This window comes from Pristiophorus japonicus, chromosome 15, assembly GCF_044704955.1.
Source record: "Pristiophorus japonicus isolate sPriJap1 chromosome 15, sPriJap1.hap1, whole genome shotgun sequence".
Classification (NCBI taxonomy): Eukaryota; Metazoa; Chordata; class Chondrichthyes; family Pristiophoridae; genus Pristiophorus; species Pristiophorus japonicus.
This window is the reverse complement of record NC_091991.1, coordinates 15,723,007-15,739,903: the sequence shown is the minus strand read 5'-3', so window position 1 is coordinate 15,739,903 and position 16,897 is coordinate 15,723,007. Positions and strand designations below refer to the sequence as shown.

The window sequence follows — 16,897 nt, the reverse complement described above, 5'->3', positions numbered from 1 at the left end:
CCAAGTGCTATGATTAAATTTTGAAATCTTTCCATTTTTTTAATTCAATGGATAAGATTTTCTACTAGAGTTATACTGGCTACCCAGCGTAACTCCAGCAGAATGCAATACCTCTGCCTGCTGTTTGCTGTTCACTGCCAGTTCTAAGATGCCCAAATACAGGTTGGTATTTTGTAATGGCATGCAAATGACAGAAATGCATCATTGGATTTATTTTCTATCATTTATGCCCTAGAAACATAGAAACATAGAAACATAGAAAATAGGTGCAGGAGTAGGTCATTCGGCCCTTCGAACCTGCACCACCATTCAATAAGATCATGGCTGATCATTCACCTCAGTATCCCTTTCCTGTTTTCTTTCCATACCCCTTGATCCCTTTAGCCGTAAGGGCCATATCTAACTCCCTCTTGAATATATCCAATGAACTGGCATCAACAACTCTCTATGGTAGGGAATTCCACAGGTTAACAACTCTCTGAGTGAAGAAGTTTCTCCTCATCTCAGTCCTAAATTGCTTACCCCTTATCCTTAGACTTTGTCCCCTGGTCCTGGACTTCCCCAACAGCGTGAACATTCTTCCTGCATCTAACCTGTCCAGTCCCGTCAGAATTTTATATGTTTCTATGAGATCCCCTTTCATCTTTCTAAACTCCAGTGAATACAGGCCCAGTCGATCTAGTCTCTCTTCATATGTCAGTCCTGCCATCCCAGGAATCAGTCTGGTGAACCTTCGCTGCACTCCCTCAATAGCAAGAACGTCCTTCCTCAGATTAGGAGACCAAAACTGAACACAATATTCCAGGTGAGGACTCACTAAGGCCTTGTACAATTGCAGTAAGACCTCCCTGCTCCTATACTCAAATCCCCTAGCTATGAAGGTCAACATACCATTTGCCTTCTTCACCGTCTGCTGTACCTGCATGCCAACTTTCAATGACTGATGTACCATGACACCCAGGTCTCGTTACACCTCCCCCTTTCCTAATCTGCTGCCATTCAGATAATATTCTGCCTTCATGTTTTTGCCACCAAAGTGGATAACCTCACATTTATCCACATTATACTGCATCTGCCATGTGTTTGCTCACTCACCTAACCTGTCCAAGTCACCCTGCAGTCTCTTAGCATCCTCCTCACAGCTCACACCGCCACCCAGCTTAGTGTCATCTGCAAACTTGGAGATATTACACTCAATTCCCTCATCCAAATCATTAATGTATATTGTAAATAGCTGGGGACCCAGCACTGAGCCCTGCAGCACCCCACTAGTCACTGCCTGCCATTCTGAAAAGGACCCGTTTATCCCGACTCTCTGTTTCCTGTCTGTCAACCAATTCTCTATCCACATCAGTACATTACCCCTAATACCATGTGCTTTAATTTTGCACACCAATCTCTTGTGTGGGACCTTGTCAAAAGCCTTTTGAAAGTCCAAATACACCACATCCACTGGTTCTCCCTTGTCCACTCTACTAGTTACATCCTCAAAATATTCTAGAAGATTTGTCAAGCATGATTTCCCTTTCATAAATCCATGCTGACTTGGACCGATCCCGTCACTGCTTTCCAAATGTGCTGCTATTTCATCTTTAGTAATTGATTCCAACATTTTTCTCACTACTGATGTCAAGCTAACCGGTCTATAATTAGCCGTTTACTCTCTCCCTCCTTTCTTAAAAAGTGGTTACATTAGCTACCCTGCAATCCATAGGAACCGATCTAGCTTCGATAGACTGTTGGAAAATGATCACCGATGCATCCACTATTTCTAGGGCTTCTTCCTTAAGTACTCTGGAATGCAGACTATCAGGTCCCGGGGATTTATTGGCCTTCAATCCCACAATTTCCCTAACACAATTTCCCGCCTAATAAGGATTTCCTTCAGTTCCTCCTTCTCACTAGACTCTCAGGCCCCTAGTATTTCCGGAAGGTTATTTGTGTCTTCCTTCATGAAGACAGAACCAAAGTATTTATTTAACTGGTCCGCCATTTCTTTGTTCCCCATTATAAATTCACCTGAATCTGAATGTTGGACCTAGAAGTGCCTGTGTGTTGCTGGCATCCAGTTGCTATAACAGTGGGGGTAATTTTAAAATTAAAGGATGGCCTTAGCCTGTGTCAGTTGCCTTGGCTAAGGCTTGTTTTTAAATTTAAAACTTTTTCAGCAAACCAGAGAGGTTGCCAGCTACGCTACACTGCAACAGGCCATCCTCTGCCAGGCCAAAATATGCAAAATAATCTGACTGTTGTAAATCAGACAGAGTCAAGTGCAGTAGAAATTCTGCTCCAACCAATATGCACTCGGATCTTGCTGAAGTGAAAACCCCGCCCACTAACTTTAGGTTTGACCAGGAGTCGAATATCTACTTTTTCATTTCGCTGCACTGTTGTGAAATGCTACTTAAGTTCCTCATCAATGACTTTAACAATCAAAATATGGTCTGTTTGTTCACTTTTCATTCATGTTTGTTCATCTATCTTTGGAAGGCTGGGAAACAACATAGCAACACTAAACATTGAGACATATTCATTTAGCGCTATCTATTGACATCCTGTCAGTCCTTACTCATGTTTTTGCTAAAATTAGCAAACAGAAGTAAATATGATCCTGTAATATCATCATTTATTGTGAATTTTAAACTGTTTTCTTTTGGTTAAATAACTATGGCCCAAATGACTTTGGATGAACCTGATCTTGCATTTTCCATTAGACTTTGGCCTATGGTGACATGAATCATGAGTGGATTGGTAATGAATGGCTTCCTTGTCTGGGATTACCTCAGTACCGCAGCTACTTCATGGAGTGTTTGGTAGATGCTAGAATGCTGGATCACCTGACAAAGAAGGATCTTCGTATTCATTTAAAAATGGTGGATAGCTTTCATCGGTATGTTTAATTTCTTTTAAAACTCCCTTCATATATAAAATATAGTATTGCAGTTGCACAAATTTGTTTTATTCATCCTCGGGTTGACTTGAAGCAGCTGAAAATACATAGCTCTTCTAGCACGTTCCTACCATAAGTCCAGAAGGGGTGCAACAAAGAGATAAAAAGTTATCCTGGGTACCAGATACCTTATGCCATGGCAGGAGTGCAGGAAAGGGATCAAGAGTTATTCTGGGTCTCAGATGCATTATGCAGTGGCATTTCCCCGGTGGAGCTTCTGCCTGCTCCAAACAGGGTCACTGACATAAGAGGTGGCAAAGCTGGGAAGCGGGGGGAGGAGTCCCAGATGAGCAGTTTTGGTCATCCCAGCCTGGCAGAAGAGCAGCGGTCCGGTACATTAAGTGACACCAGACGTGCCGGCCAACTGTCTGATAGTTGTGGAGCCCACCTAGGGGCCTTGTCCTGGATCGTAGCCTAGACCCTCGAAGATTTGAAAAATACTGGCTGCATTTTTCAACCAACTTTTAAAGAAGCCCGACCCACACTAATGTGCTTTTTCTGGGGATCCAAAATCTTGTACTACTCTCTGCATTTTGCATCGTTTATAACATGATTCCTGAGATGCGCCAATAGTGGTGTGACCATCCATCCCATTGATTTAAATTAAGTAATCTCCCCAGATCCTTGAAGCTTAGACTGAGTCAGCATCAGAGGTCACCAGCAGGCAAATCCCAAAATTTACCCCAGAATCAAAGGCCCTCAAATCTTGACAAAATATCAAATAGCTTAATTATTATAAACATTTGACTGATAGCCTGCCTTCTAAAGCAATATTAATTTGTTTTGAAAACAACTTTCAAACAATTTCAAAAACTGTTGTATTGTTCTTGTTCAGAACAAGTTTACAGTATGGTATTATGTGCTTGAAGCGGTTGAATTATGACAGAAAAGAACTGGAAAAGAGAAGAGAACTAAGCCAACATGAAATTAAAGGTGAGAGATTTATTACTGTGGCTTGAAAGTAAATGGTGTGTGGAACATCGGTACTGTTATCCATGGAGAAAGAGTCAGACTGAACACTGTGAGCACAAAATAAAGTGTGACTGTAGTCTTTTATTGCAGGTCTCCAGAGTGCCTCTCCAACCTGTGAGGCATCCTTAAATACCTGTGCTCCCAAGGGATTATGCGATATCCCTTGGGACTCCAGGGGATGAGCCCTCTGGTGGCTGTACAGAGTAAATGCAAGTTTACATATATAACAACACTCCCCCTCCCCCCCCCCCCCCCAAGTCAACAGTGTAATTATTTACAGTGTGAGTCGATCTGGGGCCCTTCTTGCCCTGGTTGTTCGTCTTGGTGTGAAAGCTGGTATTGTTGAATCATTTGTTGGGCCCTCGCTGGGCTGCTGTACAGCTGGCCTTGCTGGGCTGCCTGGTGTGTTGCGTCCTGCTGGGCTGCTGTGGATGATGGGTTCTGCTTCGTGGTCACCCGTTGTGCCGGTTGACACTGGTGTGTATGTTGGGGGATCAAAAAAGGTAGGGTCCAAGGTGGGTTGCTCAGGATAGTCCGTGAATCTGAGTTTGATTTGGTCCAAGTGTTTCCGGTGAATGAGTCCATTTGAAAGTTTAACCCGAAACACCCTGCTCCCCTCTTTGGCCACGACAGTGCCGGGAAGTCATTTGGGACCTTGTCCATAATTCAATACAAATACAGGATCATTGATTTCAATCTCACGTGACACATTTGCGCTATCATGGTATGCACTTTGTTGAAGCCGCCTGCTCTCTACCTGTTCATGTAGATCAGGGTGAACTAACGAGAGCCTTGTCTTAAGTGCTCTTTTCATGAGCAGTTCAGCGGGTAGGATCCCAGTGAGCGAGTGGGGCCCCGTGCGGTAGCTAAGCAGGACTCAGGATAGGCGAGTCTGCAGCGAGCCTTCAGTTACCCTCTTCAAACCTTGCTTGATGGTTTGCACTGCTCTCTCTGTGTGACCATTGGACGCTGGTTTGCACGGGGCAGATGTAACATGTTTGATCCCGTTACGGGTCATGAATTCTTTGAACTCAGCACTGGTAAAACATGGTCCGTTGTCGCTCACCAGGACATCGGGTAAGCTGTGTGTGGCAAACATGGCCCGCAGGCTTTCAGTAGTGGCAGCGGACGTGCTAGCCGACCTTATCTCACATTCAATCCACTTGGAGTACGCATCTACAACCACAAGGAACATTTTACCCAAGAATGGGCCTGCATAGTCGACGTTTACCCTAGACCACGGTTTGGAGGGCTAAGACCATAAACTTAGTGGCGTCTCCCTGGATACATTGCTTAACTGCGAGCATGTATTACCTCTGTGAACGCAGGACTCTAAGTCCGCATCAATACCGGGCCACTACACGTGGGATCTGGCTATCGCTTTCATCATTACGATGCCTGGGTGGGTACTGTGGAGGTCATTGATGAAGGTGTTTCTGCCCTTCTTGGGAACCACTACATGATTGCCCCACAGAAGGCAGTCTGCCTGTATAGACATTTCATCTTTGTGCCGCCGGAACGGCTTTATCTCTTCCTGCATTTCCACTGGGACACTGAACCAGCTCCCGTGAAGCACACAGCTTTTGAATAGGGATAATAAGGGGTCCTGGCTTGTCCAGGTTTTGACCTGCCGGGCAGTGACGGGTGATTGCTCACTCTCAAATGCTTCCATAACCATGACTAGATCTGCGGGCTGCGCCATTTCCACCCCGGTGGTGGGTAATGGCAGTCTACTGAGAGCATCGGCGCAGTTTTCTGTGCCTGGCCTGTGGCGGATGGCGTAGTTGTATGCGGACAACGTGAGTGCCCATCTCTGGATGCGGGCTGAAGCGTTGGTATTTATCCCTTTACCCTTGGAAAACAGGGATATGACTGGCTTATGGTCAGTTTCTAATTCGAATTTTAGCCCAAACAGGTATTGATGCATTTGCTTTACCCCATAGACACACGCTAACGCTTCTTTCTCAATCATGCTGTAGGCACTCTCAGCCTTAGACAAACTCCTGGATACATAAGCAACCGGTTGCAGTTTCCCGAAATCATTAGCTTGTTGCAATACACACCCGACGCCATATGACGATGCATCACATGCTAGTACCAAATGCTTACATGGATCATACAACACAAGCAATTTGTTTGAGCATAACAATTTTCTCGCTTTTACAAAGGCATTTTCTTGGCTTTTGCCCCAAACCCATTCATCCCCTTTTTGTAGTAAGACATGCAGTGGTTCTAACAGTGTGCTGAGACCTAGTAAGAAGTTACCAAAGTAGTTCAGGAGTCCCAGAAACGACTACAGCACCGTCATGTTCTGTGGTCTTGGTGCGTTCTCGATTGCCTCCGTCTTCACGTTGGTGGGCCTGATGCCATCCGCCGCAATCCTCCTTCCCAAGAACTCCACTTCAGGTGACAGGAAAATGCACTTCGAGCATCTTAACCTGAGCCCCAAGCGGTTGAGTCGACTAAGAACCTCCTCCAGGTTCTGCAGATGCTCGGCTGTGTTCTGATCTGTGACCAAGATGTCATCCTGGAAGACCATGGTGTGCGGGACCAACTTCAGTAAGCTTTCCATGTTTCTCTGGAATATTGCCGCCGATCGAATTCCAAACGGGCATCTGTTATAAATAAAAAGACCTTTGTGCGTGTTGATGCAGGTGAGGGCCTTCGATGATTCTTCCAGTTCCTGCGTCATGTAGGCTGAAGTCAGATCCAACTTCGTGAACGTATTTCCTCTCGCCAGCATTGCAAAGAGGTCGTCGGCCTTTGGTATTGGGTATTGGTCCTGCAGGGAGAAACGATTGATAGTGACTTTGTAATCGCCACAGATTCTGACGGTACCGTCTCCCTTGAGGACTGGGACGATCGGGCTGGCCTACTTGTTGAACTTGATCGGTGAAATGATGCCCTTTCTTTGCAGCCTGTCTAGCTCGATCTCTACCCTTTCTCTCATCATGGACGGTACTGCTCTCGCCTTGTGATGGATGGGTCACGCCCCTGAAATTAGTTTGATCTTCACTTTTGCTTCTTGGAATTTCCCAATGCCTGGTTTGAACAGCGAAAGGAACTTGTTTAAGACCTGGGCACACGAAGTGTTGTCAGCAGGCGATAGCGCTTGGACGTCGTCCCAGTTCCAGCGTATCTTTCCCAGCCAGCTCCTGCTGAGCAGCGTGAGACCATCACCACCCGGTACCACCCAGAGTGGTAGCTTGTGCACCGCTCCATCGTAAGAGACCTTGACGGTAGCACTGCCAATTACGGGAATCAGTTCTTTCATGAAAGTTCTTAGTTTCGTATGAATTGGAGTTAAGACTGGCCTTGAGGCCTTGTTTCACCACAATCTTTCGAAAGTCTTTTTGCCCATGATGGACTGGCTCACCCCCGTGTACAGTTCCATTGACGCCAGGAGTCCATTTAGTTCAACATTCAGCATTATCGAGGGACAATTCGTTTTGAATGTTTGCACCCCATGTACCTCTGCCTCGTTGGTCTGAGGCTCTGGTTCGTCATGATCCTCCGTGGATCTGTTCTCCTCTGCAACATGGTGGTTTGCAGGATTAGCAGCTCGCCTGCACATACGTTGGAGGTGTACCATTGTTCCACAGCCCTTGAAAACATACCCTTTGAATCGGCATAAATGGAAATGATGATAACCCCCGCAGTGCCAACAAGGTGTTGATGGCCTTGCATTCATCACCCTTAATGGTGGACTCTGAGGCATCTGCGGACGTGCAGCTGCAGGCATGTGTGACCTGCCCTGTACGTTGCGATTTGAAAACAACATCACTTTGTTCACAGTACTTGTAGCAGCACTTGTGTAGTGAGAGATTTGCTTAGTATTATCACTGGTGGCACTGAACGCCTGGGCTATCGCTATGGCCTTACTCAAGGTTGGGGTCTCTACAGTCAAAAGCTTGCGAAGTATGGTTTCATGGCCAATGCCAAGTACGAAAAAGTCTCTGAGCATGTGCTCCAAAAATCCTTCAAATTCGTAATGTCCTGCAAGGCATCTTAGCTCGGCGACATAACTCGCCACTTCCTGGCCTTCAGTCCTTTTGTAGGTGTAGAACCGGTACCTCGTCTTCAGAACGCTTTCCTTCGGGTTCAAATGCTCTCGAACCAGTGTACACAAATCATTGTACGATTTCTCCATGGGTTTCGCTGCAGTGAGCAGATTCTTCATGAGGCCATACGTTGGTGCCCCACAGACGGTGAGGGGGGTCGTCCTTCGTTTGGCAGCGTTCTCTTCCCCATCTAGCTCGGCCACAAAGTATTGGTCGAGTCGCTCCACAAAAGTTTCCCAATCATCTCCCTCCGAGAATTTCTCCAGGATGCCCACTGTTCTCTGCATCTTTGGGTTCGCTATCTGTATCTCATCGGCAGTTATTATGTATGGAGAAAGAGTCAGACTGAACACTGTGAGCTCAAAGTAAAGTGTGATCTTAGTCTTTTATTGCAGGTCTCCAGAGTGCCTCTCCAACCTGTGAGGCCTCCTTAAATACCTGTGCTCCCAAGGGATTATGGGATCCCTTGGGACTCCAGGGGATGAGCCCTCTGGTGGCTGTACAGAGTTTACATATATAACAGGTACTTCCTTAAAAAGGGAACTGTATATATGTAATGTAAAAATGTTGTGTGGTATTCTTCACAGTGAATCAGAACATATGCTAAAGTATGATGTGTGAAATGTGATGGCTAAAGTGTGACAGGAAGTAAGTGTAATACTTTCTGGGAGTTATTGCTATGCATAAGAATTTTAATATATTAAGATAAATATGTGTGTATATATGTTAGGTATATTTAGAAATTAATTTATACTAGTGAATCTTTTAAAATACTTAAATAGCCTTTACAATTACTTATATATACTTTAAAAACTTATCTAAAAACAATTAAAAATAGATATTTTTTAAACTTGAAGTTAGACTGTTAAAAACATACTTGTGTCTTTCAGGTATGGCGTCCCCATGACCTACCACAAGCTGGCCTCAATGCCTCCTTCTCCGAGACATTAGTTACCGCTGTTGACTAGTGGTATTTGGGACAGAAAATCAGTTTGTACCGCAAACCCCACCCCCTTACAGTCCTTTGCATATGGGAAGGGGAAATGCAGTGGCCAAAGAAGTTCACCCCCAGCTGGGGTAGAGGAACATTAAGGCAGTGATAGTTAGATGAGTGGGTGAAGATTTGATGAAAGCTTTCTTCTCCCCATTTTACTTGGTTCATCACCCGGGGATTTCCCACATTCTGGAGATCAATCTGAGGGAAATCACACCTAGAAAGTAAAGAACACAGCAATATTAAAAAGAAAGAAAGACTTGCATTTTTATAGCACCTTTCACAACCACCAGACATCTCAAAGCAATTTACAGCCAATGAAGTACTTTTGGAGTGTAGTCACTGTTGTAATGTGGCAGCCAATTTGTGCACAAGCAAGGTCCCACAAACAGCAATTTGATAATGACCAGATAATCTGTTTTTTTGTTATGTTGATTGAGGGATAAATATTGGCCAGGAGACCAGGGATAACTTCCCTGTTCTTCTTCGAAATAGTGCCACGGGATCTTAATGTCCACTTGAGAGAGCAGACAGGGCCTCAGTTTAATGTCTCATCCAAAAGATGGCACCTCCGACAATGTAGTGATCCCTCAGCACTGCAGTGGAGTGTCAGTCTAGATTATTTTGTGCTTAAGTCCCTGGAGTGGGACTTGAATCCACAACCTTTTGACTCGGAGGCAAGAGTGCTACTTAAATGGCTGAAATACACCTATGGAAGTGTATTTCAGCCATTTCTTAACCATTGCTTATTTTGGGGTTTTTTTTTGCTGCTGGCACTTAGATTGTGTTGAGCTGTATGCACCAAGTGTTGTAAATAACTTCCAAGCTGTTTATGACAGTTTTTCACCTTAAAATCACTCCCCCAAATTTCCTCGTGTTTTCTGGCCCTTCCATAATCTGCCTGCTGAGGGCCAGTGGCACTGCAATATCAAATATCCTGCTTTGATATTCGTAAACTGGTGAAGGGAGTGGAGAAGCAAATGATGCAGGGGTGCGTTGGAGCAGTTGAAGCACAAGGACACAAGCCAGGTGGTCTGTGCAGGAACCAGAGGGTGGGCTTCGGTCCTCCTTTATCTCCGTATTCAACTTTGTCCTCCTTATCATGATCATTGACAAGAAGGTAGTTGTGTCTGTACTGTTCTTTCTCATCATCATCATCTTCCTCCTCCTGTTGCTGTGGTGGATTTGCAAGAAAGGAGGGTAGAAGCATTAAATGGATGTGCATTAACCCCTTGGACAGGGATGAAAATTTGTGTCTGTGTGGAATTTCACAGTTATATCAGTGTGACAGCGTACAGGTCCAGTCACTAAATATCTTGTTACTGTTGAGCCTGCCCATCACACCACTGAATATGCTACAGGTACTACTATTCCATTTTTCCTCACCACAACCTTTCCCTTATTTCCCCAAATTGCACTGTCACCTCCTCAGCTTTCCTTTCCTATTGAAGAAATTCAAAGGGTTGACTGTCGGTGCTTACAGTGCAACAGGAAAGCCAGCAACACGATAAAGCTGTGTATCTCTATAAAGCTGCTGCTTTGTGTCATCCCAACAAATATAAAATCCCCAGCCCTCCTGAAGATTGTATTTGTTAGCTGGCAAATGCATTGTCTACATGACACCCTGGATAATGTTGCAGAAGACCCCTGTTGCAACTTAAAAGGAAGCTTGTGGTAAAAAGAATTCAGGCAGCCACTAGCAGAGCTGTTCATGCTGATGATCTGGGTTGCAGATCACCTTTCAAAATTTGGCAGAGTTCAACTAAGGTTTCTTTAATGAATCTTACCCTTCTCCTCACTTAGATCTTGATGACATCTGCGAGACCTATTTTACCCTTTGTGGAGCAGAGGGAGCTAATATCTGATTGGACTCTTCATACTTAGATGCTCACTTTTGCTCCTTTCTGTTTTCCTTCTCCTCCATTAATATTAAGAACCATGAATCATCGTGTTCTAAATAAGAACCCCTCAATCAGAGTAGAGATTGATAATTTCCTGAAGGTAAGAGGGCTAACTGACTTTCAGGTTGAAATCCTCCTCTGTATTTGACCAAAGCAAAAAAATTCTCTGAAAGACTACTTCTAACTTGAGATATACTCAATAGTCTCTTCGCAGGCTGCAAGCTGTATACTGCTGATCCTGGAAATAGGCACACTTCTTTTAACTCTAAACATAAGAACATAATGGGCTGAATTTTGGCCACCATTCTTTTGGCATAGGCAGCTTTTCTTTGGAGCAGACAATAATCTGCAAGTTTGGCCAAAGTTTCTGCGCCGTTCTAAAGTAGGTACGTCCAATTTTTTTAGTTGCCGATTTTTTTACATCACTGGGGGCGGAACCTGCTGTGTGCGCCACTTCTGGCCATTTAAGCGAGTTTGGCCAAGTACGATTTTTTTCTAAAACGGCGCACTGCACCCTTGTGAAAAACCTTAAGGAAATCGTCGCAAAGAAGAGAAAATTGGCGGAAAGAAGACGTCATTGTTCAACGGAGCTGAAGACAGGGCAGGTAGGTGGGGGGGTGGGTCATTTCGGCCCAGGATTGCAGCGGGCCAGTGCGGGGTCCTCTTGACCCGGGACAGGTGCAGGCCGGCCCACTGCCATCCTGGGCGAAAGGACCCCGCACCGGCTCGCACCTATCCTGGGCCAAAAGGACCCCGCACTGGCCCGCTGCCATCCCAGGCCTGGGATAGGTGTGGGCCGGTGCGGAGTCCTTTCGGCCTGGGATAGATGCGGGCCGGTGCGGGGTCCTTTCGGTCCAGGATAGGTGCAGGCCGGTGCGGGGTCCTTTCAGCCCGGGATTGCAGCGGCTTCAGTTCCAGTCCAGCCTCAGCCTTTCAAGTTTCAGTTTCAATTTCCAACCTCAGCCCTTCTGAGCATCCCTCATTACCCTAGCAACATCAGTTTTTGGCGCAGGCCTTAAGCTCCACCCACAAAGCTTAACGCCAATCTGCGCCACTCCAAATTCAAAGTTAATTCCGGCAAAACTTGGATTTTTTTTGCCGCATTTGGGCCATTAAAAAATCGGACATACCTCTTCAACTGAGCAAAAAATCACCCATGTAGAAAAGTGAGCCCAATAGGAGCAGGAGTCGGCCATTTGGTCCCTCAAGCCTGCTCTGCCATTTAATAAGTTCATGGCTAATCTAATTTGGGCTCAGCTCCACTTCCCAGCTTCCCATAACCCTTCACTCCCTTATCGTTCAAAAATCTGTCTATCTCCGCCTTCAATATATTCAATGACCCAGCCTCCACAACTTTCTGGGGCAGAGAATTCCACAGATTTACAACCCTCTGAGAGAAGAAATTCCTCCTCATCTCAGTTCTAAATGGGCGACCCCTTATTCTTAAACTATGGCCCCTAGTTCTAGATTCTCCACGAGTGGAAACATCCATTCTGCAACTACCTTGTCGAGCCCCCTCATTATCTTGTAAATTTCAGTAAGATGACCTCTCATTCTTCTGAACTCCAATCAACCTATCCCCATAAGTCAACCCCCTCATCTCCGGAATCAACCTAGTGAACCTTCTCTGAACAGCTTCCAATGCAAGTATATCCTTCCTTAAATACGGAGACCAAAACTGTACACAGTACTCCAGGTATGGCCTCACCAATATCCTGTATAGTTTTAGCAGGACTTCTCTGCTTTTATACGCTATCTATCCCCCCTTGCGATAAAGGCCAACATTCCATTTGCCTTCCTGATTACTTGCTGTGCCTGCATACTAACTTTTTGTGATTCATGCGCAAGAACCCCCAGGTTCCTCTGTATATGGCATCCTCTTGGTGCAGTGGAAGTTCAAATCATGGGATTTCAAGCTAGAAACGTCATCCTGTGGATTTGCTTCTCCTAAAAATAATTGCACAAATGGATGGGTAGAAAACTGCCCTCAAACCTGGATCAGAAATTACAGGACATGAAAAACAGGTGAAAGCCTAGTGTAAATGCATTCTGTCCCAATTTGCCGCATAAAATGTACCTTCATGCCAGAGGGGCCATTTTTTTAGATGGCCTGGGTGGATGCCTGAAACATGTGTTAGGTCCATTTAAATATGTATATTTGGGGTATAATGCCTGCTGAAGAACACTTTGGCGAAATTAGCCATGATGAGAGGGACAGACATTGAGCCCAGGTAAATTAAACATTTTTTAAGTTCCTGTGTAGTCAGAAGGAGCAGGAGTGTGCCCATGACACAATTGGAGTGACGATTGCCCACATACCATAGGTCGCTCCAATTGCCCCTTCCCGGGACTGCCTGAGACAGCTGGCCCAACATTGATATCTTCGCTCGGGTGAGCTGCCTGTAGAGATGTGATTAGCATGAGGCTCAAGGACCAATTTCTGTTGATCCTTAGGCCTCTTGGTTTGAATGCATACTTGTCATGCAACATCGAGTCTACGCCCGTAAGTGGGCCATGACCAAAATCCAACTCTCTGTTACCATCCTCTATATAAAATAAATTATATTCATCAGCTGAACATGGGTAATGTCATGCAAAATTTACTAGTTATGTGTGAACCTTTTATACTTGCCAGACCACTGAGTATGCCATATGACTGTTTAGGGGAATATCTATGTAATTGTGATGTATTAATTGGAATCTCTGCCAGTATGGCAAGTTTTCGGAATGTTTGAAAATGTAACACAGTAGGAGACTGTTGCATTTCATGTTGAGATATAACAAATTTGGAGAAAAATTGAAAGCATTTGAAAATCAGGGTACAAATACTTTTGTAATACAGTACTTAAGTGGAGGAGACTGTATTCTTTAAGTTAATAATTAAGTCTAATTAAAATGTTAGAAATGAAAAATGTATGCTCATATTACAGTTTCACATTTCTAGACACAATAGTATGGAGCAATGACCGTGTCATCAGGTGGATACTGTCCATCGGCCTTCGAGACTATGCAAACAACCTCATGGAAAGTGGTGTCCATGGAGCACTCCTCGCCTTGGATGAAAACTTTGACTATAGCAGTTTGGCATTAATACTTCAAATTCCCACACAAAACACACAGGTAAACCAAGCCCAATTTCAACTTCAGACATTTTTTCTAACTCTTTGAATGTAGATTTTAAAGTAATACAGTTTCTCCCTTACACATTGGAAAATATTTTGCATTCGGGTAGGAGTGGGGTGCATTGGGCTTACATATACTGACCTTTCACTTCTGGTACCTAGGTTAGAATCAGGTAGAGTCTAGATATAATTCTGCTCTTTGCCATCTGTAAAATAATTTGTGGTAGGCAAGATTCTTCAGCTAAAATTGCCAATAATCAAGCACAAATAGTAAGTAAATTGGTATGCTTTCTCAGGCATTCATTCTGGTCAGTTCTTGGCTATCCCTGATCTGGGAGTGTTCATTTCTGGCAATGGATGTCACATATATTACTTCACTCATATTGATTAATATAAACTACAAAAATGTAAACTTAAGCACTATCATTTTACCAATTATTCAACAGTTGTATCATTATGTCACATTTTGCCTTCATTCCAAAATGTTTTATGTAAAATGTTTGGGGGCGGAACATTTTTTGTTGTTTGGGCTTTGTTAAGGCCAATCATAAGAAACTTGTGCAAAATTACACAAGGTGGCCAAGAAATAAAATTAAGTATTGAACTTCAGATTAGACCCAGCATTAATTAGCTGAAAGGAGTCTTGTGGTATATTGTATGGGCTCAGTGTCATGGCAGGGTACATCTCTTAGTGCAGCACGAGAAGAGGGTGACTGAGGAATGTACAAAAGCTGAGGAGCCAAATTTCTTTCCTCATCTCATTCGAAGAGCTGTGTCATGTTTGATATAATGACACTAAAGTATCTTGCATTCTTCCTTGGAAGTATACATTGATATGTATAATATTGATATATATCTAAAACAATGGAATAATATCTCTTTTTATTTAAGTATTGTTGGTAGGCACATGAAGGGCTTTATGTGTACAATAAATGGTGCTCTGTGCCTTGCAGAAGTGATCAATATCATAAAATTGGATGGGGTAATTTTAACTTTGGCCAATCGTGTAAAACGTGAAAAATCGATTCAGTCAATGGAAATTAAAATCAGGAGGGATACGTAACGGGCAGCTGAATCACAATTGCCCATTTTACGCTATCGCCCAAAGACAAAATGACTCCCTATTTGCTCTACTGCAAGTAGTGTCTGCTGAAGTGTTTGAGTATGTGGCAAAACAGGGACCTCCTTGATACGGCCATAGATGGCAACTGACTCCAGTGATATCCATGATGGGTATTCGAAAATACCCTGTTGCATAAAAACTGATGGAAGTGATGCTTTTTTATGCCACTGACAGTGCAATACATATGATGAAATGTCCAAGTTTTTATAAACCAAGTGGCACACCTCACTTACAGCTTCCCTACCAAGCTCAAAACTCATTTGCACTGTTCCTACACCATGCCTAGGTAGAAGAGTATATCTATTGCCTAGTGTAGTTTGATCTGTGAATGGTTCACATGTTGTGCCCTTAACACTCCCAGGCCTTCCTCTCTTGGAGCTCCTAGTTCACAATGTGATAGCTATCAATCCCTCATCTATACGGGATGTAGGGATGTAAACTGCTGCACGAACAATTTCTATTAGAGCTCTGATTAAATTTTCATACTTTCCTTCCTAAAACTGACATATATATGATGGTAAAAATTGAACCCATGTTTGTATTTATCCCACCCTGAGAAAAACTGCAAGAGTTTCTCTTGAACCCCCTTGCAAAACACTTAATAGTATTTAACAAGCTTTCTTTTGTGGAGTAAATTTTGCAAACATCTGTATGCACTAGAGCAAGTGATAAAAATAGATGGAAACTCTGTTTCTGCTTTCTTACTCACATCAGCTTTAATTTCCTAAGTTTAACCCTTACTGATACATATTCTAAAGTTAATATTAAAATTATTATTTTGTTCAGTTTGTACAGTATATATTGCATTTTAAGCCATTAACTAAATACTATCCTCTTCTTCAGGCAAGACAGGTCCTTGAAAGAGAGTATAACAACCTTCTTGCACTAGGAACGGAGAGGATTCTTGATGATGTAAGTAATTTCCCTGTACTTTATAATGTGATTTCAAGCAAAGATTGTTATTAAATCTATTTTATAAATATATACTAGGCATCTGGATTAAAATGTAGTTTTTAATTTTTTTTTCTACTATATATCCTTTAGATTCATTGATGCAGTAAGGTTTTGTTAAAACAAGTAGATTTTAAAATTAGGTGGTAACTTAATATATATTTGGGTCTGGAGATTCCGCTTGATTGCACTAGTGTTTTCATCACAATTCCCCCGATATCGGTAGAACTGGCGCAAAGGATTAAGGAATTTTAAGCGCAACTCAAGATTCCACGACTTTTGCGCTAGTTTTGAAAACATTGTGCTAGAAGCAGGCCCCACCCAGAAAACTAGCCATGCCTCCACAGTGAATTAATGACCATTGGGAGTTTCCACTAATTGCGCTCGCTTGCGGGCCTTCGAGGAAGCTCCAAAAATTGGGCGCAAGGACGCTAATAGGTAAATTTTGAATTATTTTTTAAAAAATTACTAAAGTACTCAGCACTGTACCTCAATCTAATTAGAAAATAGTTTTGTACATTTTTTAAAAGTCATTTTCAGTCATTTAAAATCAGGTTACCCACAGGTAGTGGATTGCCACAATATTTTAAAATGCTTATTTTTTGTGATAAACCTATTTTCCGTTGCATTAATCAAAGTTACTACTCTTAGCACTCAATTTTCCCCAATGCTGTTTTTTGGCATATTGCAAGAGTTACGCCCCTTCTACTCCAAAAAAACTAACTAGCAAGTCTCCCCGTTCTATTTTTTTAAATTGGCACCGCGCAACCTTCAGCTTCGTGGGGGTGGAGCCTAATAACTGCACCAAAAAAATGATGCCCCC

General features: G+C 43.4%; 1 protein-coding gene across 6 annotated transcripts in view; it reads left to right on the top strand.

The window, feature by feature from the left end:
- The window catches only part of ppfia2 (PTPRF interacting protein alpha 2), a 639,866-nt gene that overhangs the window by 587,557 nt on the left and 35,412 nt on the right, over positions 1-16,897 (top strand). For 5 of the 6 annotated variants that reach the window (XM_070900188.1, XM_070900187.1, XM_070900185.1 and 2 more), the window contains 4 exons: positions 2,715-2,890; positions 3,786-3,883; positions 13,823-13,998; positions 15,967-16,035. In XM_070900188.1, coding sequence (XP_070756289.1) covers positions 2,715-2,890; positions 3,786-3,883; positions 13,823-13,998; positions 15,967-16,035 — 519 coding nt within the window. Of the gene's footprint in view, positions 1-2,714; positions 2,891-3,785; positions 3,884-13,822; positions 13,999-15,966; positions 16,036-16,897 lie in introns of those variants that run through there. The other variant, XM_070900189.1, reaches the window with a different exon arrangement.